General features: G+C 41.5%; 1 protein-coding gene across 1 annotated transcript in view; it reads right to left on the bottom strand.

The window, feature by feature from the left end:
• Positions 1 to 24,896, bottom strand: part of CCDC6 (coiled-coil domain containing 6) — a gene marked incomplete at its 5' end in the record, with an annotated part of 49,933 nt that extends 25,037 nt beyond the window's left edge. Inside the window, 2 exons of the mRNA XM_035330047.1 lie at positions 5,624 to 5,773; positions 24,708 to 24,896. Of these exons, the coding sequence (XP_035185938.1) occupies positions 5,624 to 5,773; positions 24,708 to 24,896 (339 nt within the window). The remainder of the gene's footprint in view (positions 1 to 5,623; positions 5,774 to 24,707) is intronic.
• Positions 24,897 to 24,900: the final 4 nt, after the last annotated feature.

Genomic DNA, 24,900 nt, shown 5'->3' with positions numbered 1-24,900 from the left:
ATGTACAGCGCACCCAACAGTCTTTCCTCAACAAGCTAAAATTCATTAATTCATTAATTCAGTTCCTTTTGCTGCTATTTGGAAACAAAATAATCTGAAATGCAGCCTGGCAAAAGATTCAGAGCAGAAATGCAAGTGTGGAGAGAACAGAAGACAGACAGGAATAGCTTGGCAACATACATATGGAAGAAGTCTATGGTTAAACTGTATTTTCAGGGCTTATCAGTACTGAGACTTCATTTTTCACATATTAAAGTAAACACCAGAATGGTGTGTAAAATAAGCGAGTTTTCTCCATTCACTTAAAAAAAAAAAAATCACTCTTCTCCAAAAATTCCTGAAGTTCACAGAAATTCCCATGCACTTGAGGAAGCCAGACAGACTACAGAGCAATAGTAACTGAGGCTACCATGGCCACCCGAGGTTGAATGGCTGGGAAATTTTGTTAAACTCTTTAGTCAAAAATAAAGCCATTTCTTTTCTTTTGTGAGAAAATGCAGGGCTGCTAAGTAAGATTTTTCATTGAAACAAAAAGTTTATTCACACTTACAACACAAATGGTATCTTGATTTATTACATAATGTTGTTAGAAAAAACAGTTTTCGTATGAACAGGATATCATTTAGTTCTTTAATTTTCTAAGTCTCTCTTCTACCCCATCCAGCAGCCCCAAGTTTAAGACTGAAGACAGCCAAGCCGCACAAGGAGCGAACAGCATGCAGATGACCTAGGTCAAGGTGCTCGTACTTCCATCAATCTTCATTTTGCTCTAGACACTTTTTCTTTCACCTAGCTAAAAATTTAAATCAAAGCCAGTTGCTGTAATCAGCTTATATTTAGTTAGCAGAATAAACTGTGTGAAAAGGCACGTTGCCAAAATCTCTTACTCAGCCTAAAGCCAGATGCTGCTAACAAAGTGTCTGGTTAGGGGCTGCTAGCATTTGCAGACAGTTTTGTGAGTCAGGCTACTGGTATGGTCATATGAAGGTACCTCAAGCCAACTTACCAGCAAATTCTATTTCTTGCTCTCATGTCCTATACGCAAATGTGATTATCATATTTAAAACAAATTGAGCTGTGAGAACAAAATCTTGTTTGGCAAATCATTTCTTCTAAAGCTTGTGTGCAATTTACATCACACAGGAACTGATGAGGCTTGTAAGATCTATAGCTGCTGTGTAGCATCTATTAAATCCTTTCTTGGGAGTGTCAACCATAGCCAAAGGATGATTCTAGCTGATCAAAAGGCTAATAAGTAAAGGCAGGAAAGATTGACTACAGGAACATTTTCTATTCTGATTTGAACATAAATACCCCAGGAAGTAAAATGAATATTATTCAAAGTGGAAAGAAAAGAGTACTAGCACTCCCCCAAAACACATGTTAATGGTATCTGTCACTCACAATTCGGTAAAATCTTTTCTTCCCTTTCACTGGCTTTGATCAGAAAAAACAAACAACAATTAATGCTGAAACCCTAACACTGAAAAACAGAATTGCTAACACTGAGACAAAGTGTTTATTTTACTTAGTAAAGAGAGTATTTTCAAACTTCTAAATTATATGCAATTATATTAACGACTGTTTACATACACACCTATAGCTGCCAGCTGGAGAGAAGGAAAAAAATGTTAGAACATAGCACCTTCAGACCAATGCCTTATAGACCTTGAAATGTGTGTGAAAACTGTACGAGAGATACTGTAAGCATTTACACAAGATCAGATACAGACTTGGGGCAAGAGAGCAAATACTTTAAAGCAACAAGTGGGCTTTCAAATATAAAGCTTAACACTAAGAGTGCACACATTACTTCAGGCAAGTTCTACACAACTACAGTAATTTCCTCTTCTTTCTACAGAGAAGTTTCCCAACACAATGTAGGACCACATTTTCCTTACTTCCTTACTCTATGACCCTTCCCTGGGACAACTGGAAGGGTTATCCTGAAATAATGGAGCTAATGGATGAAGTTCCCCTTTAAAAAAACCCACAACTTTCACTTATCCCTCAGACTATGACCTTGTACACTGTCCTAACAGTCTAGTTTTAGTATCCCAGCCCTTAGAAGTTGTCCAATGCCTCCTCCGATTCATCTTGAAGGTCCTTTTCATTAACAAATTCCTATAAGTGTGACTCCTCTTTACATCCAGATGTTCATCAAATACATGATGAGCTGACTGTTTATTCCACGCAATTCTTATTTATTTGCATCCTCAAGCTGATACATGGTGTTTTGGAGAGCAGGAAGGGTAATAGCATATGTCAACATGCTTGCAATTTTTGAAAGAATTGTCAAGAATCAGATTTGCATGAGAAATCTTTCGCTACAGCTTCCCAATTACTTAATTATCCTGACTATTCATTACACTATTATCTCCATAAGTCTTAACATTTTACTTCCAAGGCCAAGTACTTACTTGGAGCAATTTTCAATTCCAAAAAATAAAATAACAACATGGAAAAATCCGTGATTTTGAAATAGAGTGCTAGACAACTTAAAGAATAATTGACTTTATAAATTAAAGCAATATTAAAAATTGATTACTCTTTAGAGTAGCGTCGTTTCACAACAGATGTGATTTTCAAGATTCACTTCTTTAAATCTCAAAACAGTAACTCAAAATTCCATGTACACAGCTGCAATAATATATTGTGCATCAAAACAGTTCTAATGACACTCTGTAAAATGCTACCACTATTCTCTAATGACTAGGAATCAAGGTGCCTACAAAATACTTGCACCCAACTTTTCAGATACTTAGCCAGGTAGACAAAAATATAGAGTATGTGGGAAAGTATAGTGAATTTATATAAGGCTTATAAAAGCTGTATCAGGAATGTATGTGACGGAAATCTTTTGTTTACTCCAAAACATCTATGATACGGATGCTCCCCTTCATATCTGTCACCTTCAATCTAGAAAAATCAAAAATTATGCTAATCAAAGGAACTTTAACCAGCAAAAACATACAGTTATTTATTGGGCTTGTAGAATCAGTAAAAGTTAATGCCATAGTTACAAACAACTATTATCAAGCAACAGTGTACCACCAGAAAGCCGGGCTGCAGGAAGACAGCAGTATTCCAGTGAAAACGCTTTTTTTTTCTTTTTCACATGCTACTACTGTGTATGTTCAGAACCAGTCTGGCATACTCTGAGAGTTTCAAATTTAGTTTCTTAAAACTACATCAAAAACCTGATGGAATGTAATGTTTTATAATAGCAAGGCACATCATGCTGAACTGGGGAATTCTCGCTGGGCTATTAGCAAGGAGTGCTGCTGCTTGTTCTGGCAGACAGCTTTCACGTGTCTAGCGTATTAGCGTTCTGGGAGCTCATTCCCGATGTTGCTCTGAATGCCATACTAAGCCCCTACAGCTGTGAAAAACAAAGGACTTTCAAAAACTGTTACCTAGTGATGTTGGCCAAAATTACAGTTCCAGTGCTATCGATTTTGAACATTGGTGCATTTAAAAATTGTCACCTTTTAAAATCTGGTTGACATAACCACCTTTATCAAAAGATGAATGAGACTTACAGGAAAGTCACATGAAGCAAAGTGTGAGATACTGTTCAATAAAAGCACGCAGTGGTCAGAATTTTACCTGTAGTTATGGCTATGTTGTTACTTCCTTTCATCAGGAACTTGTGGCTGGCCTACTGAAAGCTGGATAATATCTACTGGATGATGATGAATCCAAAACTGAGGATTTTCTCCAGATGCCAAATAAAAGGCTAGAATAGCCTCATCAGGTTTATGAATTCATTTTGCTTCTCTGAATCTTTCAATAGTGAGAACGAAGCTATACCTGAACTTCCATTGGGTAAAGAACATAACGCCCTAGAATTGTCATACACTACAATGCAGCACACTTTTGGCCATTTTGAGGATCACCGATTGTTTACACTTTTCCCTAATTTGTGATGACAGCTGAAGGATACTTTCTGAAAGCCCGAAGCAGAAAATAATAAAAATTCGTTGTAGTATTAAGTTGACAGTAAGTTTGTATTTCTTTCTGTAATGTGCAAACCTACTTTGTATAATACTAACATTTTAAGAACTGTTAAAGATACAGCTTTAAAGCAATCTCTCACTTTCCAGAATGTGTATGACAGTTGAAGTCTAGGAAAAGGCCAAGGTAGTCTTACCAGCAAAGTGTATTTTAAGCAATTACTAAAAATTAGTCAATTTAGTTACTGAAGAACCTGTGCAGTACACATTTGTGCAAGTCTAAAACCCTTCAGTCAAATCCAGTGTAATTCATGCTTTTACTTTTAAATTGTTACTTTGCTGCACACAATGCAGTGGTATGGCCCCCAGCAACCCGCTTCTGTCACTGATTTCTACACAGCCCTTTCAATCAAACAACATGGCCTGGCGTATCATTTCTTCCTTTCCTGGAAGAGACTTTAGTATGAAGATTTTTCTATAACATTGACAACTTCAAATAGAAAAGAACACTCAATACCTCCCCACGCATACCTTTTTTTTTTTTTTTCTTTTTACTACCATCTGCTGCTTTATTTTTTGTGAAAATGTATGCTTTAGAAAGCAAAAGCAAATCTTATTCAGAAACATTTTCATCAGTCCTCAAAGACGGAGAAAAAGTAAATACAAGATTGGGAAAAGTTTTCTTGATGCTTAACATACTACATGACATTAGGCATTACATTGACAAAGTCACAGAAGTCCCAGCTTTCATTAAGGAAAGTGTCAGATGGAATTAGCTCTAATTGTTTTTAGAAACAATGCATTTCCTAACTGCAGGGCTAAGCACGTCTCAAGTCTTTAGCCACAGAATAGAAGAAATTCTTACAACACACAAATCAGGTTCTTTAAACTCACCTGGTTTTTCATGGAGAGGTTGTACATAATCACAGGGGAAGAGCCACAGTGGGTCACACTAACAATTCACCTAACTTACTGCCCTGTCTCCTTCAGAGGACAATAGCAGATACTTAAGCATGTCTCTCAGAGCAGGGCAAGCATGTACAATACTTTCCACAAATATTCACCCAGTCTCCAAAAATTAGCAGCACGGGTAATCAAAAGAAGTTTCTCTGCCATAAGTCATTACAGCACCTTAAATTTTTACTTTTACCACCCAAAGCATATTAACATTTTAATTAAAGAGAAGGAACTGCTTTGTTAAAAGTATGGGTAAACTTACAGATACTCTCCTGGCAACCTTCAAGCATCACTGCACATTTTTATATGTAAAGTTTAATATTTCAGGACTCCTTTTAAATATCATATACACCAGAAAAAAAAAAAAGTGTCAGTTTCACTAACTTTTAAAATTAAATAGCACCTATTCTGTTGAACAGTTAGCATTTACTTTAAGTTACATCTATTTCTTTGCACCTCTGTAAAAACTTTCTGGTTCTCAGTAGTATGCATTTGGAGATGCAAACTCTACATCAGTGTATTAAAAAAGAAAAAAAAGCAAACATTACAGTTATTGTATTGTACTTAGCATTTATCAAGTGTCAGCTCTAAACAGCTACAACGTGACCACGTCCCTCTGGCTGCAGTCATGCTAACAAAATCAAAAGTTCAACCACCAACATTTCGGCTTTGATGTTCCTGGGAGAAACATCAGTAAAGGAACCACTTACCTGCATCAGTTTTCTTGAAAGCTCGTTAGTGAGAAATTCCTCTTCCTTTTCATAGTTTACTGCAAGTGTTTCTTTTTCTTTCTGCAGAGCTTGAATCTTCTTAAACAGAGTATTACTGATGAATTCCTCTTCCTGCTCTGCCCTTGCTTGCTGTGAAATAAAGACAGTTTTAAGAAAGGAAGCAAGTTTCCATGTTAAAAATTACAACTACTCTGTTCCCCTTTATATTCCCCACCTTCCCCTTTATATTCCCCTCCTTCTTCCCCACTTTTTCTTAAATCCTGTCCTTCCATCTTGGAGAACAGTAGGATGAATCTAAGTTCTGTTATCTTTTCTAGCAGAACAGCATCTTTCTTCCTTTTTATTGCCCATCATTCCACTTTGGAAACTACTCTGATGGTTTAAAGTGGCTTCTCCCAACCAAATGCACGAACTCCCCAGCCTTTTTGACTTTATCAAAAGATTACCAATTCAGAGATATCAACTTCTACCTTCATTATTCCTAAAAAGAAACAAACAAACAAAAAAACACAAACTCCTCTCTAAACGTTCTCCAGTAAGAGCTGAAGCATGGATCTGAGACTGTGCTGCATTCAGCACTGTGCCTTCTCGTCAGATCCCATAGATTACAGCACTGTTCTCTAGGAGTCAAATAATGCGTTTATCCTTTCACGCAGATACGCCTTGCTTCTCATCCACAGGCAGTAGAGTTCATATCATGAGAATTTCTGCTCAACCACCAGCCCGACAGGAAAACATTCTTCTACTGCTCTACAGCTCCCTTGCAGGGAGCAGAGGGGCAGGCGCTGAGCTCTGCTCTCTGGGGATAGTGACAGTACCCGAGGGAATGGCATGGAGCTGGGACAGGGGAGGGCCAGGCTGGGTGTCAGGGAAATGTTCTGCAGCAGAGGGTGGTCAGGCACTGGGACAGGCTGCCCAGGGCAGTGGTCATGGCACTGAGCTGCTGGGGTTCAAGAAGTGTTTGGACAAAGCTCTCAGACATAGGGGTCTGGTTTTGGGGTGGTCCTGTGTGGAGCCAGGAGTTGCACCCAATGTTCCCTGTGGGTGCTTTCCAACTCAGGATATTCAATGATTCGATGATTATTTCTCAGACCTGTTCCCTCACTGCATACAAAATCAACTTAAAAAAAAAAGAACAAACAAAAACCCCGTATGTTGCAGTTTTACCCTGAGGATTTCCAAATTTCAAATGAGAGCTCTGTTGGACATCTTCCCCATGAAGAAATCACTAGAGAAGACAATTTCATTTTCAGCTCTCCTAGAGTACCTAGGCACTGCTAAAAATAAAGGCAGCTCACTAGCACTGCCATTCAGATTTTTCTTTTTCTTTTCTTTCCTTTTTTTTTTTATTGTAGACTTTAGGAACTTCATAAATGGAATAAAGAAGTTCTCTTGAAAGTCTGCTCTGATAGAGCACAAAGGGTATTTCACATGGGCAAATGAAAGGTCGCAGCTACAGAGGGGTGAAGCCAGCTCCTGATTCCACCATCAAAGGACAAGCAGCCCGAAACAACAGGATGACACAAACAGAGAATTCCCGAGCCACAACTTTTGGTAAATGAGACCACGTAATGTTAAGGAATATTTTCACTCCCTACAATTAAATCCACATCACCTGAACTGCAGATGTGTGATTTGCCCTGATTCTGATGAAGTAGAATGTATCTGAAATAGAATGCAGCTTATAGCTAGCGATACATAAAGATTCACTAGGTATTATTGCGGTAAAATTTGAGAGAGAAAAATTTAAGAAGTAACAAAAAGCATAACTGGAGTTTTACTGAAAGTTTAACTTCCATAATCTTCTGCCCAAAACGTGCCAGAATAACCATTTCTTTATACATCCTGCACAACGGAAGGCACTTAAAGGATTTCATTGTGCCAGTGACCTTTTCGCCGTAATGATGTATTCCCTAGTAGTCCAAGAGGCAATTACTTAAGCAGAGACACGTTCCATGCCAACAAGAACAGTTCCTTAAAGAACATAACTGTCTTTAAAGCTGGTGGAACAATAGGAACAATGTAAATATCCTCATCGTATCTCCAGTATCATAAAATCTAGAGCTATGATTTGGAAACTTAGCAGTTGAGTCATCCCTCCATCTTTCTCTTCACATCCTCATCACTGCTTTCTTGAGTCTTCTCCCATCTCTACTGCTTTTGTGTCTTGGCCCTTCTCACCATCTGCTACCAGTTCCCCTCTCCCTTGGCACAAACCCAAGCTGAGGGAGTGAGGGAGGGTAGAAAAAAAAAAAAAAAAAAAAAACCACTATCTGGCTTAGTTTATTAGCTTAGGTCCTGCACAGCACCTCCTTGTTAATGCTCTGATGTTACTGCATCTCACTGGCAGAGAACCACTATTCCAGCACATTTGGCATCGGTAGCATCATTTGTCACATCAGGACAATATATGGATGCCCAGAAGGTTTGAAGAAATACTAAAGTGTCAGATTTTAAAATTTTATGTCTCAGAACTCTACAACACAAGGAATCTAATATCTCAATAACACTGTCTATCACTTTCTAAATGTGGCTTTACTTTGAGCTACTAACATCTTGTGTCTTCAGAGAAACGTCAGAGCAGAGTAAACAAGTCAAATTGCAAGGGTTCATTGTCCTCAAATCGTTAAAATTCATGTGTTCTGTTCCAAAACCATCTCCTCTATTGTCTTCACTACACAGGATTTCTACTGGTGTCTGCTTTTCAATGGTTCGAAGACAATAAAACTGAGAAAGACAGACCAAGCATACCTAAAATTAAATTAGAAATCACTTGGTTCTAAAATAATTCTAAAATAAAGAAGCAAGGCACTTCTATTTTGGTTTCTGTTCATTTCTAACTTTTACAGGTTTGCTCTGCACCCATCTAAAGCTCTGACATGAGAGCACTGCAGCACGGACCTGAAGAGCAGCACCCCGTAGCCAGATGCTCGTGGCACATTAATGCTGGGTGCTTCGGTCAGTGTGACCGGGAGCTGCCAGCATCCCTGCCCAGCCCTGGGCAAACAGCTCTGCCCCTCCTCGGTGCCGGCACTGGAGCTGAGGCGAGCAGGCGACAGACCAGAGCAGGCAGGAGACACCCAAGCAGTAATCCTTTCCTCTCCTCCTCCCATTTTTCTTTCCGGAATGGGCTTCCTAAACTGGCTTACCACACAGGCAGAGCTCTGGCACGGGGCCATAAGGACCGAAGGGCCACACCTCCAGCCTGGGGAGGCTGATCGGGAACGACCCCGCTGCCCACACTGCGTAGGACACCAGCTTGATTCAGCTGGCTCAAAGGAAAAGCTGAATAGGATTACATCTGCCTCCAGCACACCAGAAATATATTCCTCAGCTCAACAAACAGGAAGCCTATAAATCCAAATAGGATCTGTACATTCCAGATATCCATACATCAAATGTAATACAATGAACGTCCACTGAAATTACCCGATGGTCAGCAATTTCAACACAAACTATTAAGTCAAAAAAAAAAAAAATCTACTATTATGAGACTACTATTATGAGGTATAAAAAGCACATGAAGCGTTACCATATTTCTTCTATATCTGCATACTTCCATTCTGATTCTTTCCCTTTATCATGTTACTCATTACACTGGAGATAGTTTGACTATCTTAAGTGATAAAATTATTCATGTTTATCTTAATAATGCCTGAAGTCTTGGAACTATTACTCATTTAGCCCACAGTCAAGCTGATGTTTCAAGGCAGTAAAAAATGTTTTTCATCCTATTTCCTGCACAGACTGTCACTGCGATATTTTTCTGGACATATACATACCTTGTGTTTCCATACAAACAATCTGTCTCATTATTAAGTATCTGCATTTGAAAAGAGGCCCTGATAGGATCTGCAGAAAATGAGAAAGGGCGAGGAAATCAGAGACAGTGGGTCTGTGAAGGTACAGAGTTCGTGGTTCCTGTTACTCATATTACATTCAACACCCACAAACAGCAATTCCCTTCATTCTGTACACCAGATTACAAAACAAACTGTTGAAACCCTGAGCGATATAAAATGATAACACCATCTCAGTCTGTCTCTGGAAACCTGAAACGAGCAATGTGCTTCCAGCACAAATTTCCTGCAGAAACACAGCCACAGCCACCTGTCCCCATGTCTCAAACTCCCAGGACTGCATGGGCACACCCACCGAGGAAAAACCTGTAACTACTGTGGTCGAGAACATAAAGGTCAAAGACTATCATGTTATTTTGCAAGAAATAAAGGATGAAGAGAGGATTTTAAAACACTCTTGTGCACATGAAATGCACAGAAATTCTTGTATTTTTTGAGATTTTTTTTTCCATTTCTATGGCAATAGAATGGGACATCCTGATTACTAGTAGAGCTGATGTGTGAAGTGCTGTAAAAAAAACAAAACAAAACACGTCCTTGTGAGTTTACAACCCAGTGGGCTGCTTTTTAAAAGAAAAAGAGATCTATTTCTCTTAAATTGTATATAGTAACTGAGTATAGCATTGAGAAGTGAATCTCATCACAAGTCATATTTCCACATGCCTCATGCACTAGTCTAAACTGTAAAGTTTAGGGTTAACTTATTGTTATGCTGTCAGCTCTTCCTGTAAATATATCTCTAGCAGACCAAGTGCACGCTGCTAGATTCTCCTCTGCCCACTTGCTTCTAGTTCCCGCAGTTTTCCTGCTTCTGGTGAGCTGCTCTCTCTCTGATCACTGGACCGTATTCCAACCACAGTGCCTTAGTGGTGAGATTTTATGAAACAGCAAAGCCCAGGCTGTCTAATGAGGCACCAGCTTTTTTTATGACTTCGTTCAAGTCATAAAAACTTCAGTTACCTACGCTCCCTTCTCCTCCTAGGTTAGCTCTTCTAAAAGTTTCACAAATCTCCCCAGTACTGCAAAGAGGTAAGGAAGCAGGTTCAACAATCCAAGAGCTACTCAGTGAAGGTCAACACTATGTTATCAAGGAACTGACATATGCATACTACCCCATGGATAACATAAGCCTGCAGATGGAGCTGAAGAGCAATTTAATCTGCTGGCTGTACAGAAGAAACTCAATCTTTGCTACTGAATATAGCCTGAAACGCTGGGGCAGCTTCAGAAGGGATGATCTCAGCTGCTGCGCATGTTACACTGAACTAGAGCTGCCTCTTCAGAAAGCAGCCTGGCCCGAAGTCCTACGAGAAAACGGGAAGAGGTAAAAAGGGCATGAAAAGCAGTAAGTCACAATGGCAGGATTTTAAAAATATAAAATTATTGCACAAAACAAAAGCAGCATTTCCCAAATCTGCTGTAGTATGCAACCCTCCTCCAGCACTGCTAACTCGAGATACTGCTCTGGCCACAATTTCTGGCACCAGTTTAAAACACGGAAAACTATTGATCTACAAACAAAATAAATATTCCAGTGAACTGATACTGTTCCCTTACAGGGGGAACTTTTACTCTGCAGCTCTCCCCAGCCAGAGCTGTTTTTTCCTACAAACCCTCCGGCAGCACCTGAAACAACCACGCTGCACATCCTGCACATTTCAGACAAGGAGAAATACAAGCCACTGCAACCAATGTCCTAGGGAAAAGCAATTCTCAGGAACGTGAAACAAAAATCAGCTCAGAGACCAAGGCTCACACCACTGCACGCTACTGTGACTGCTCAGCGGCAGTCTGTGGGGTTGGAAGGACGAGGAAGGTCTGCTGAAGTCCCCATGTGCCGTGGGGGCAGCTTTGCACTCACAGCCAGGCACTTTCTTCAGTCTAGTGGCCTGTCTGCAGAGCAAAGAGTGAATGCTCCTGCGGTTACAGCGGTGAGCTGGCATTCAAGCTCTGGGTTCGATTTTAGTGTGATTTCCTGTTCAATCTAGGGCAACCCCAAGGGTCACTTCCTCACTTCTGACATACAAGTATGTTCTTTCTTTTTACTTTATTTTTTCTTCTTTTATGATTTTTTCCCTTTTCTTTTCCCTTCTGTAAGAGGAATTTTCAGGAATGACGGAGTTACAGAAATAGCAGAGCTGCGTATCCTTATCTTTGGGCACACAGTGGAAGCCACAAACTTTCACGAAATAAACCCCAACAACCAAGCAGTAATGCCTCGGTATGTTCCTTCAAAATCCCCAGTTGTTGGTCTTTTTCCTTTTTTTTTTTTTTTTTTAAAGCAAACATGGTAGATGAGGCAGAAGGGCTTTTCACTGTAATTTTTTCTTAAATTTACAGGCATGCCACAGATGTTACTTCCAACACACACTGACAGGAGAGGAAATAAATAAATAAACCAGCATTAGGCCTCAACCTACTAACAACTACTCTAAATGTTACCTATCCTTTAACATTAAAGCCACACGCAGAGCTGCCTCAAAACACAACTCCTATTACATTTCAGCAGGTTTGTTCTGCTGTATGAGTGGAAGATACGTAGCTTTTATTACAGTAATAGAGAACTACCTGTATGATGAGCCATTAATGTGCTCAAATACAGTTGCTTTTAATCTCCACTTATAGTGGCAATTCTCTTCCCCCTTCATCCCCTACCACCCTCTTTCAAAAAGGCCAGCCAGGTTTTGGCTGGAAGCGTCCAAACACTTGTGTCACAACCCCCTGCTGCTCAACTCCAGGCACAGCAAGTTTTTCACCCGATGCCTACAAAGCGACCGAGCTTACTGCCTTATTCATCTGCACTGGCACAGACCACGTTGGGAAATGAGTTGAGACAAATGACTTGAGACACATTTTTCTTCCACGTCAGCTTTAACCCTGATCAGATGTTTTCAGCTACACATCACCCACGCAGCCTCACGAGAACTTCTCTCAGAAATGAAGTTACATTCAAGATACGCATGGACGCATCTTACCGTATGGAAAGCTCCCCAAGAAACAGCACTTTAAAGAAGCCCTCAAAATCGACTACCTTCCTAAATACCAACTTGTTCAGCAGTGTTCATACACACTAAATAATCTGTGAGCATCAGCAGGAAAGAAAATTGCCTGATGGTATGCAATTCCATGCCACTTCAGATCTGTACACACTTCAAACAGATTCTCTCTCTGCAGCCCTTGAAAAAAACATTGTAACTAAGAAAATGTCAAGATAAGGCCCAGAAAACTCATCAACGTTCAAATCACTTAGTAGCTTAACCATGATCAGGCATCCTTGTGCAGGTCTTAACGTAATTAAAGCCTAGGTGTTAATACATCTCCCCAGAAGGAAGGCAACTGGATTGCAGAGGCAAATCGTGTTTAAACATTTCCTACAGTGAGTGCCCAACCCTACACCACCATAGCAGCAGTACTGCCCACCGGACACACAGCTCTAGCACCTTTTTTCCTGTCACTTGCCCATCCCCAGGCAGAAGCTGGGAGCTCCCAGCCGCTGTTGCCTCCTGCACACAAGCCCTGTAATGTGAGCTAGCAGCAGCTACAGGCTGAGACAGGAATGCCCCAGCAGGAAAAAGCAATCTGGCCCACAGGCCCTTCCGAGCGGCTCCATCTCATCGAGCCGTTTCCCCGCCTCACCGCTGCCCATGTACACGAGGTGTGACCGCACCACACTTCCCGCACGTTCCGCAGCAGCACAATTCCCATGTGTATGCATGTCGAGGCACTCCGAAATACAGGCAAGATGAGATGCTCCTCACTGCTGCATGTGCACACAAGGTCACGAGGGCCACTGAACTGGAGCCTGGCATCTCTATAAAACCTTCACCAATGAGTAGCTGAAAGGTTTGTGTGTTACTCTTTGGCATCCACTGCTGCTGCTGTTTCACTGGTCAACTTGTTGGTAATCTCATGCTGTGAATAGCTTGCTAGTTAATCAGTAAGTGCGGAACAAATAGAATACAGAAGCACGTGGAACAGGTTTTGCTTTTGTTCAGCCTCAGCATAAAAGCTGCTGAAAAATGAAATAAAGATGCAGGCATATATGGGTACACAGATATACACATAGCTGCATTTGTAGCTTTATGTTAAGTTTGCCTGACTTTTTGACAGTACAGCCTCCTGGATGTGAAAGAGGGGAAAAAAGATCAAACTGCACATAGCAACTTTTGTAGCATACATATAGTGGTGGGTTTTTTGTTTAAGTTTTCTGTTAAAGTTTTTTTTTTTTTTAATATGAAACTTATATTGCATAGACACAGGATCATTAGAACCATCACACTTCTTTAGAAATGTTGTGATTTCATGTTTGATTTGCATCTAAAACACTCCAGTTCAACACACTCCGATTGCATTGGGCTACTCTGAAACCAATAATCAATACCAGCTTAAAACCCAGCAACACCATCACTTGGTAGGAGAATCTGCAAGAAATGCAGTCCTGCTGCAAATCAGTCCAAATCACTCTGTAATGTCAGATGTCTAATGCACAAAAAATATTAACTAGCATTGTTACTTAAGCTAATAGATTTTAAGTACTATTTCACCTCTTTTACCGTTAAAGATAAAAGGTGATTTATCAGTAATGTAGGCACATGGTCATGACAAAATACACTGCCTTGGTTTGACCAACTAGCAAACGTAGTCTTGAATGCTCACAAAGTTTCAGAGGAGGAAAAATAAAAGATTCAAAAGAACAAAAAAGAAAAGAAAAATAAGAAAACAGAAGAATAACTACTAGGTGACTAATTTACTGAATAGCCTCTTTTCATCTATGGCTGTGCCAGCGGGCACTGACCTGTGTTTTAAAACAACAAACTGCTGCACAAAATGCAACCACAGCAAGCTTTTGCTAAAAGCATGTATCCTGTCACAACTGTTTTACTTTGCAGACAGAGGAGTGCAAATTCAGGCAGAGAGGAGAGCGAGGTTGACCACCCTTCCAAGGCACCTTCATGAAAGCCGTACTTCACTTTACGCAGCTCAGGCAAAGCACAGCAAGCATGTGCATATAAAACTCTTGCTCTTCTTCACCAGAGGAAACGACAGCCCATGCTTATCCTGTTACACCCCATGTTTCTAAGCAGAACGTGTTGGATCACCGATGTGGTGCCTCCACAACTTTCTTAAAAACACATTTTTTAAATGACTCGTTTCAATACGACACAGATAATTCTCAGGGATGGCAATGTTTTCACCCCACTAGCAAGACATGCCTAGTTACTCAACAGAACTAGTCTGCTAAGAGCCAGTTCTAAGAGCTCTTAAAAACCCCCCTTATTTCCTCTCTCACACTTTGGTTTTCTAGAAAAGCACTCGTCAGCTTGTTGCTGATGTTCATCACACCTTGTTCCAAGCCAGTTGAGTTATGAAGCTCCCAAGGCACCATCTGTCCCAATGTTAACGCGTATCAGCTCTAATTCCATCAGAGCAAACAAGTGTTTCCACTTAGGATTCCCTACAAGTCAGTGAATGGAGGTTTTTTCTCTACAGTTCAGACCTCTTATTATACATACCACAATACTCTAAAGTGCAATCACTTTTCTGGCTTTCAAGACAAGAAACATGTCCATTAAATTTGCAGGAAAAGATAATGAAGAAAATGAAAGATCCACATCCTTCTGCTCTGTCTCTCTACGAACAGAAGTTTGCAGGATATGGAGAAATACAATCATCCCTGACTATTCACCCCCAAAAGAAGTGGAAAAGTAGGTCTAAGACTGAGAAGTAACTACACACACGCACACACAAAAAAAGAAAACCAGGAAATGTCTACCAACCTTTCCACCTGTGGAACAAGAACTTTCAGGTAAATATCTTAATTATCAAAGAAAAGGGAAGTTATTACAGACCTTCATCTCAGATTGAATTTATTCTTCAGGCGACAACTCTCTGGATGTGTCCACTCTCCTGAATCTGCCACGACTTCAGGGTCTACGAGGGCAGGGTTTTGCCTATGAATCAGTTCCTGCTAACACTAGCTGGAGAAAAATGGTACTCTTCATTTGTCACAGGTGTGCAAAATACATACTGCTTGAAGCTCTTGGAAAAGCACTGATAAAAAAATACATTTGGCAAAATCCTTAGTAACTGCTTTTGCTGTTTATTTGGAAGTGAAGGGAAACAAAGTGGCAATCCCACCACTATAAGAAGAAAAGCAAAAAAAATAAACACTTTTCCAACATAATCTGCTGAAAGTAGAAATTAAACTGTAAGGAACAGAAACTTGGTACTACAGTGCATTAAACATCAGACTTTATCACGTCTGACTTGATAAGAATCATTTATACTTGTATTCAGGACTGAACTGTATCATTGTAGGATTGCTTTTTTTTAATCTATGTGGTAGGAGTTTTAAATATCACGATTAGCATCAACAACAATGAAGGAATTAAAAACCCCCTAAGCTTTACAGCCATAAGCAAAAACATCACATTCCAAGGCAGTTTAAGGAATTAAAACATCTGACCAAAGTTTACAGATAGCTGAAACTGCCAGGACACTGATCTACAGCACAGCTGAGGAGATGCACATCTACCTCCTAAACCTTACCCCAAACCAAAAAGCAGACCAAGTGTAAAATTAACGCACAGAAGATGAACATTTTAAGCAGGTATATTCAGAGATGAAGGGGAAGAAAAGGCCTTAGGCTAAGAGTTTCTCCCTCAATTAGAGTATCAACTGATGAGCTGGAGGAATGCTCTCTTTCCAGGAACCAAGTCACAGCAATGGAAGACAGGAAGGGGGGCACAGCTCCCAGGAACTGAAATAACTGTCACTACAGGCACCAGGTAGCATGCAATGTCTGTATTTTAAACAGACAAGTTGAAAAAATACAGATGTAAGTGTCACAAAAAATGATTTGATATTTCTGCAGATAACTTGCTTTAATTTTAATCAAGGAATCGTTACAACCCACTAATGTGAAATCTGCACATCTGCAACTTGTGCTACAGTTTCCAACTTAGACATTTGCTATTTACTTTGGAATAGTTTACCTCAACTGCCTAGCCTTCACTTTTACTTCTTTCTTTCATCCCATGTATTCCACGGGACCATAACAGTCCATCTTACAAAACTAAGACATCTCTCCACTCAGACAGCAGCACTCCACTGATGAAGCAGAACTTGAGATCTTCCTTTCTGGATGTCCCCAGGCTGCTGTGTTAGAAGCAAAACATCACAGCAGTGTTTTCTGTTACTGATCCATAGGAATTTGTGTTGTATTTCATTTTCTGCCTCTTCTAGAGCATGTCTTCATCTCTTACATTCATTCTGCTTGGATCCCAAAATTTGTGCAAAATTCAGTTTGTACATTTTGTCCCTATCATTCTCCTCCTCCAGCTTTTTTTTTTTTTTTTTTAAGGAGGACGACAAAAAAGGATTCACCCCTTGCTCTGCTGCTAAATTCAGCAACTTCCTCCTACCCCCAAGCATAAAATGAGCAGCAAAGCAACTGTTTCTCTCTGCTGCTTTTAACAGGCTATGCTGAAATACATCAGATGCCTACCGCTGACAACATTTGCTCCTTTGGAGGAGCACTGCCTCATTCTTCACTGCAGACTGCAAGAATGGCTCATGAGAAACCAGCATTACGTCCACCCGCAGCACCCCCTGCGCTCAGCTCCCTGACCAGCCCTGCCTGCAGCAGTGCGGACTCACCCTTCCAAGCGGTTTGTGGTCTTCCAGTTTCCACCCAAGCGTACCTTATGGGATGCAGCACGATGACAAAATCCGTTGTTGAAATCATGAGCAGTTGTGTAAGATTGCTCAACACACCTGTGCTGCACACAGTTCCATCTCCTCATGTACTACAAGGAGTTTTAGCATTACAAGCCCATAGGTGAAAATACATCCCATACACACCAACACTTAGGACTAAGAGCTTAGAAAATAACTTCAATATTAACTGAAGTCAATATCAACAGTAGGAGGAAACAACCAACCAGTTGTTTACCAACAAGGAAAATGAATTAACACACGCAAGAAAACCAAAGACAACATAACTGTGCTAAAAGTCAGTTTTTCTTTATCCTTCAAAACCAGCAATAAGAATCAAGCTCCATCACCCTCAAAGCCTCAACTAAAATGAAGTACTGAACTCTCAGGGTTTGAAAATTATTCTGCAGTCTTGCCTATACCAGCTTTTCAAAGTGGGATTAGCAACAGGGCTAGAATCTCTAAGGAAGCCTGATGTTTTACTCTAGCTTCCAAAGCAACAGATGCGAAGCGCACAGGAATTATTTTTTCTTCAGTCAAAGCAAACCCCTTAGGAGCACAATGCAGAAGAAACTAAAAGAACCCTCTCCATCAAAATGCTTTAGCCACTGGAGATATACTAAGGAAGAAGGGCCATTAGTGCCAGTAAATGTTCAAATCTGCCACTAAATGGCATTCTTAAAATAAAAACTCACTACAAACCAGCCTGATGCACAATTCAATACAACTTTGATCAGAAAGTTCATCGAAAAGCAAAACAACTTCACATACAGAACAGCAAGCCTAGAGAAACTCCAAGAACTTTGCATTATTAAGAATTCCCAAATGTACTCTGAAATACCAGTTCTCATTTCACTTCCAGCCCCAAATTAGTTCAGAACAATATGCCAATATTCCTATTGACTGAAGACATGCCACCATTATTAAACACAGCAATACCAATAAAGTCACAGACAAAGGAGTAGAACTGTTGTGCAACCTTTCGAGGCAAGCAAGACACAGATGGTTATCAGAGTTGGGTATCAACCCAATGGCAGTACTGAAAACAAATTCATTTACTATATAAAGGACATAAACGTTAAGAGAGTATTTCAGCGTGGTTTTATAGGGAACAAGTTCTGGCAGATAAGCATAGATTCATCTTTCAGCCAAGGACTTTTTGTAATAAAGATAACCACAAAGGTGTAGGGCATGTCCATGGCACCCGTAAGACTTTCTGATTTAGTAATACATGCCATACCATATTTAAAATAGCAGTAAAATAATCAAAGTATACAGCTGGAATTCCAAAGTGGCTTACAGTTCTGAAAAATACTTGTCAGTAGGAAGTTTCTAATGCAATTTCACACCAACATGCGCTAAGCACAATGTTGATCAAAACATTTATTGTGCACTGTTATTCAGTAAAGTCCCCAGCAGAGACAGCTCACCTTCACTGCTGCGAATAGCATTGGTGAAATTGATATGGGGGAAAAAAACTCACTGGGGTTGCTACCTCTTTGTAATGGGAAGAGAGCCTCACAAAAGTCAAGAACATGGGAAAACACCCTTCCCCAGCCTATGGCTCCATAGTTACTAGCACCAAACCAAGAGCTAGCGGGCAACCCAGGGCTACAAGCCAGGCCTGGGAAAGGCACACGTGTGCTGCTGCAGCTCTGCCAAATTAGCCAGAGCATACAACACTAAGCTCACAGAGAAAGACCAATGATATCAGATAAAAAAATAAAACTTATCCATTCCAAATTAAGCTCTCAGAAACATCTGGATAAACTTGAAGCAAGAAAATGTGTTTAGATCAGACCAGTGCATCATTTAGCCACAGCGTTTTCGATCCAGCACATTAGAGTTCCAGCATCTCCTCAGAGCTTGAGAGCTTCTTTCAGTTGTCAAAGTAAAGTAGAAGACATCTGTTGAACCCTGTATCTTTGTAAAACTCATTAACCAAGCCACAAAGCACTGCAAGAACGTACAGCTCAACAAGGAAGGCTTTGACTAGGAGCACTAGCGCAGGACAGATTCTTCATTTCAGAGACTTATTTACAACCAAATACTCTTCCCAAAGACACTTTTCAATAAGAGTTACAAGATTTGATGCAGGAACTACTCAGAAACACATGAAGATGTGACAGAAATCCCAGCAGGTAAGGCAGCAACCCTCTGAAGCCTCAAATCCCCTGTAGGGGCAAGTGGCTGTATTCAGTGCTCCCTGTTCACTATTTGAATCAAGTCCTGCCCAGGACAGAAACTGATTCATTTTTTTTTTTTAGTTTGCTTTTTAACCAGTACTGAAGAAGTCCTACAGCACAGAGCGTGATGTGCTGTTACCAGTTATTTTTTCCCCGGGACTTCAACATGCCAGAGGCCATACCCAAGTACCAAAGGGAAGCAGACAATACACCTTCCTACTATTAGTTTGCCAGCAGTGCAGCAAATAGCACTGCTTTTATCGTGTTAACCTAAGGGCCAAAAACATAAAGCCCATTATTAAGCTTCTTTCTTCCTTTCCAGACATTCTGTAGAAGATCAATAGAAACTTCTTGAGAATGAGGCAAACATAAAATTCAAATACAAGGCAGTCATTACCTACATCTGCTCTTCCTGAAAAGTTGTGCATGAAGTTACACCGTGTATGAACTTGCTTATCTTAGCAAAAATGCTGTCATTACTCTAAAAAGCAGGTAGATAAACCATTTCTAGAATAAGGTGTTTGAGATAGATTTTTTTGGCTGACTACAAACCAGAATTGAATCAGTTGGATAATGAAGCTCCAAAGACATTACTTACACCGACAGAAGACACCACAAAACAGCAGACCCATCTCTTTCACACGTGCAAGACCTACTTTAAAACAGAGGGTAAATAATAAACTTACAGGTACCTCTTTTAAAACATTAATCTCTTCACTTTCTTGATCCACTTGGTACCTTTGTACCTACTAATTGATTTCTCCCATTGATCCCTCTGCCCTTAACTAAGCACCTTTCAAAGGTTCGTGTTTTCAGTTAGCCTGTTCTGCACTTTCTCCTGCTGTTCATACTCTGCACTGGAGCAGGTGCTCTGCTTTGAAACTCTGATGCAAACTCCACGATTGGAAAAGCTGTTAAAAAGCAAATTGTGCAGAGGATTTTCAGCACTCTAGCACACCCATTAACCTCCCCAAACTACCTATCCAGGCTGACATTTTCCATGAAGAGCCGTGGCAGCAGATGACAAACACGCACACATCCCACCACATACTTCCTTGAGAACAAAATGCTAAAATCGTATGTATTTCCAGCGTCTAACTCTGGTTGTTTACTGAGAAAACTGTAACAACTCTACGATACCACACTGGATTTTGCCAATCTGTAAGTCACTGGAAGCCTGTTTGTTTTCAGGAGATGTCTGTTATGGGAAGCAACAAATTTCTTCAGAATTTGTGACTACAAGCAAGGAAATGAGAGCTGAGTAAGCCTTTCTCTTCCATTGTTTCTCCCAGCTGGTAGGAGCCTGTTCACATCACTTTGCAGAAATGCAAAGGAGAAGGAAAAGCCAGGAGATGCAACTGCCCTCTGCTAACACCCAGAGAACAGCAACAGCCAAGCTCACACCTGAGGTGCAGGTTTAGCTGCAGAGGTTACTTATGCTGTTAGCAGTTTGGATCACTCTGTTTCATCCGAACCAATGCTCCTTTGGGCATCTACGCACACCCACAGCATGGGACTTTCAGGAGTCTTTCCTTCCTCGCAAAGCAAACTGGGGAAAAAAATGAGAAGCCGTTCTTTAAAATCTCCATTACAAACTGCTGTATCAGGCATTCTGGAGTGGGAACATTTTCAGATTAAGGCTATTCAAGTACACGATATCAGTTAGAAAAAAAAATAATGGAATAAGGCTTATTATACTTTCTTTCTCTAATGCTACAGGAGATGCCTGACTGTAAGAAGCCAATCCACATGAGCTAAACTGCTGAATCTAACAACCAAGGGTAAGCATGTATGTACCTGTAGGAATGAGGGACTGAAACTGGTTTTATTATCAAAAGCAGCCTGCTTTTATGAGGCCTGTCAATTCAGAACAATAACCAAGAAAAACAAAATGCTTCACTATCAATAAAGGCTGTATGTCTTCCAGTGAAATAGGTCGGCTTTGTAACATCAAACACTGAAAAGTGGAAAAAAAAGCTAAAAGGCGAAGTTCCACCAACTTCAAAAGAAACTTCCTGACGGAGACATGTGTGCACCCGGCTCCCAGCTGAAGTTCTTCAGCTTCTGTGACAGGCAACAATTCAATGGGTTGGAAAGCCGACATTCCCCCCACCCAGTTTGCAATGTACTTATTTCACTAGAGAAGTTGTGCTGTCCCACACTTAAGTCCACTAAACATGACATTTCCTTGCAGACCTTTCTCACCAAGAAATAAAGGAAGTTCACACAGGAACTCCACTTGTGGTACCGCAGCACCATAACCAAAAGTAACTACTTAACATCACAAATATATGTAGCTTTTAAGATTTTCAGATGCACAATTTTTTCCCAACCTAAGCACCCACCATCCTGTCCGTTTCCTAAAAAGAATCTTGCAGAAATATCATGCGATCATATAATTAAAGATTGCTAAATGCATACAGAGGGAACTGTCTTCAAACAGCTCAGGGGATCTCAGTTATTTCTTCCCAGTACTCGCTCCTGCATTACTAGATACTACTTCTAATTTACGCAGCTCTCACCACACATTGCCTCCCCCATGGTTAGTTACCAATAACAGCGGGTCGATTAAAGTTATCACGTATATTTATTTAATTTCACAACCTCACAGGTGACCAACAGCATAATTTCGTTTCCATTTCAGGCTACTGGAAGGAGCAGAGCTTGCACAGCGATATGGAAGTACACCTCGTCCAAGCTTGTTTTACAGACCCCAGTATTAAACCAGCATTTGTTTTTACACATTTTAGAGGAGAGTTCATGTGAAGTTAGTGAGCATACAAGCCTGCCAAGCCAACACCTTTTCTCAGCCAGTTTTCCAAGTACAACTACTTAACATAGTTCCCCTACATTGAGCACTTCCTTTCAACCCTATGATGCAAGGACTAACTGCAACACAGAACTATCAGCAATCTGCTAAGTAATTCCTAAACTGTACCCATCCATATGTAATATGTACACCAATAATACCACGCACAAACAAAGAAACAAAAGATGTCCTATTGAGGTGGGACTAGATGATCTTAGAGGTCTTTACCAACCCAAATGACTCTGATTCTGTGTTAACACATTCAGCAGTACAGGTGCAAGAGGAAGGAGGAAAAAGACCACCTTCTACTTGGTAAAGCTTAAAGGGAATTTATTCAAAACCATTAAAGAGAATGGAGGGAACTAAGGAAAGTTTAGTGTTCCTGAAGCACTAGCACGGCCAAGTTCTAGCAAAGGGACAGCAAAAGGCTCAGGGATGAAGAGCTTCACCTTCACCTACAGCACACAGGTTTAGTCATTTCACCCGCTATTTCAGCTACCTGTCGGTTTTATCTGTGCTTCACGGCTCATCTGCAGCAAATGATAAAAATCAAAGCTGATTTGTGACATTACAGTGCCTACAGCAGGAAGCTGGCATGCCACAGCCCTGCCCGCACAGCTCTCCTCTAGGAGCAGGAGCACGGTTGTGGGAGTAAATTGACAAAGGTTTATAATCACAATGGTGAAAATCAAAAAACTTGGCATTTAACTACATTTACATGCAAATGGCACACATTTCTGTGTTCCAACAAAGCTCATCTCCGACCACTTTTGTACTTAGAGCAACATGACAAAGTATTTTGACTGCAACTGTGTTTATATTAAGGACTATTGTCCTGGTTTCAGTTAGGACAGAGTTGATTTTCCTCCTAGTAGCTGGTAGGGTGCTATGTTTTGGATTACGATGAGAAGAGTGCTGATAACATGCTGATGTTTTAATTGTTGCAGAGCAGTGCTTACACTAAGCCCATGACTTTTCAGCTCCTCTGTCCTAACTGAAACCAGGACAACTATGTAAACCACAGCACAGAGTCTCGGTGGCCTGAAAATAAAAATTGTTTTGCATTCATTATTTTGCTGCTTGCTGAATGAGAAGTGGCTTACTTAGCTGTGCACACAGTTTAGCATACCAAAACGAGAGTGTCTGCTGAAGATGCTGGTTTTCTAGACAGCCCACAGGTTGCTATAAAAGTCTAACACCTTTTCCCTCTTTAGCCAGGATGTCAGAAAAGATGCAGTTTTAGATTTAAGAAAAATACTTCATTTTTTTCAACTGAAATCTGATGAAAACGTGAGGTAATAAGTCCCCAGGAAAGAACCAAAACCACCTTAAGTCACACAAACATTTTTTCAACTTGTTTACAAACAATAACACACCTACCAGGGGTTCAGAAAGATGCTATCTTTCTAACAGGCAAAGAGAAAATGTCTGACTGACAAGATGTCTTAGCCCCTTCCAGCATTAGAAGGCACTCCACTGCTACCTAATTAAGACACATTCTTTACACGTATGAAGTATTAACAAAGCACACGTTTCCCCGACTGGCACTATATTTGTCATCCCTGAATAAATTACTTCTGTATTGTGTTTCATGCACTCTTCCGGCCCACATCCTGCTAGAAGCCGAATGCTTACTACGGGGACCAGATGCGAGGTTTGCCAGATAAGCTCCAGATCCCATTCCTTTGCTAGATCTATCAACAGTGAAAACCTGATTATCAATAGGATAGCTGATATGCTTGCAAGAAAGGACTCCCTGTGAAAAATCAAAGAGGATGAACACACGCAGGTGGGCTGGAGAGCCCTCCAGGGCACCTCTGTGCTGGCCAGGCCGTGCAGGCCGGTGCCCGCAGCCACCCGCGTTACCTCGGGGCGGCCCTTGGCAGGTTACCCCTCTGCCCACTCACAGGCCGTGAGCACCTCAGTGAGCGCTCCAGCAGCTGAAGCAGCACAAATACCCTGCTCCGACTCCCAAACGTCTCACTGACAGAAGAAAAAGTCACCTGAGTTACGTTTTGGATGTGTTTTGCTGAGGATTGATGCCTCACAGCATCGAATAAAGCGGCGTTACAGTTTATCCTCTCAGTGCTCATAAGCCAGAGCCGAGCCGGGCCAGGACAGCGCGGCGTGTCACCTGCGCTGCTTCTGAGGGACTTCCAGAGGAGTTTCTCACTAACGTCTGGGAACAGCACTGCCAGCACGGCGGCGAGCCTGGCCCAGCGCCGTTTGGCGACCAGGGCGCTCTCCTGCAGCCCCTGCCCGCCCGGCCTGCCCGCGGGGGCGTCCCTCAGGGGACAGCCCCGACCCGGGCGGGAGGAAAACCGGGGCTCGGGGAAACTCCGGGGCCGCGCCTGCCGCCCTCAGTGGGGGCCGGGTGCGGGCCGGGCCCCTCCTGCCCGCTCTCCGCTGCCCGGCCCCGGGGGCACGGCAAGGCCCGGCCCGGCCCGGCCCCACGGCGGCTCCCCCCCGGCGGCGGCGCCGCCCGCACTCACGATGGTGACGCTGGCCTTGCGCAGGTCGCGGTTCTCCTCCTGCAGCGCCTTGCACTTGAGCTTGTAGGTCTCCAGCTCGATCTTCAGCACCTTGTTCTCCTGCTGCAGCGAGGCCAGCCGGTTCGTCAGCTCCTCCAGCCGGAACGGCGAGATCACGATGCCGCCCGCCTTGCCGCCGCCCGCGCCCCCCGAA

This window comes from Oxyura jamaicensis, chromosome 6, assembly GCF_011077185.1.
Source record: "Oxyura jamaicensis isolate SHBP4307 breed ruddy duck chromosome 6, BPBGC_Ojam_1.0, whole genome shotgun sequence".
Lineage (NCBI taxonomy): Eukaryota > Metazoa > Chordata > Aves > Anseriformes > Anatidae > Oxyura > Oxyura jamaicensis.
The sequence above is the reverse complement of the archived record's forward strand: the minus strand, read 5'-3'. Positions and strand labels throughout refer to the sequence as shown.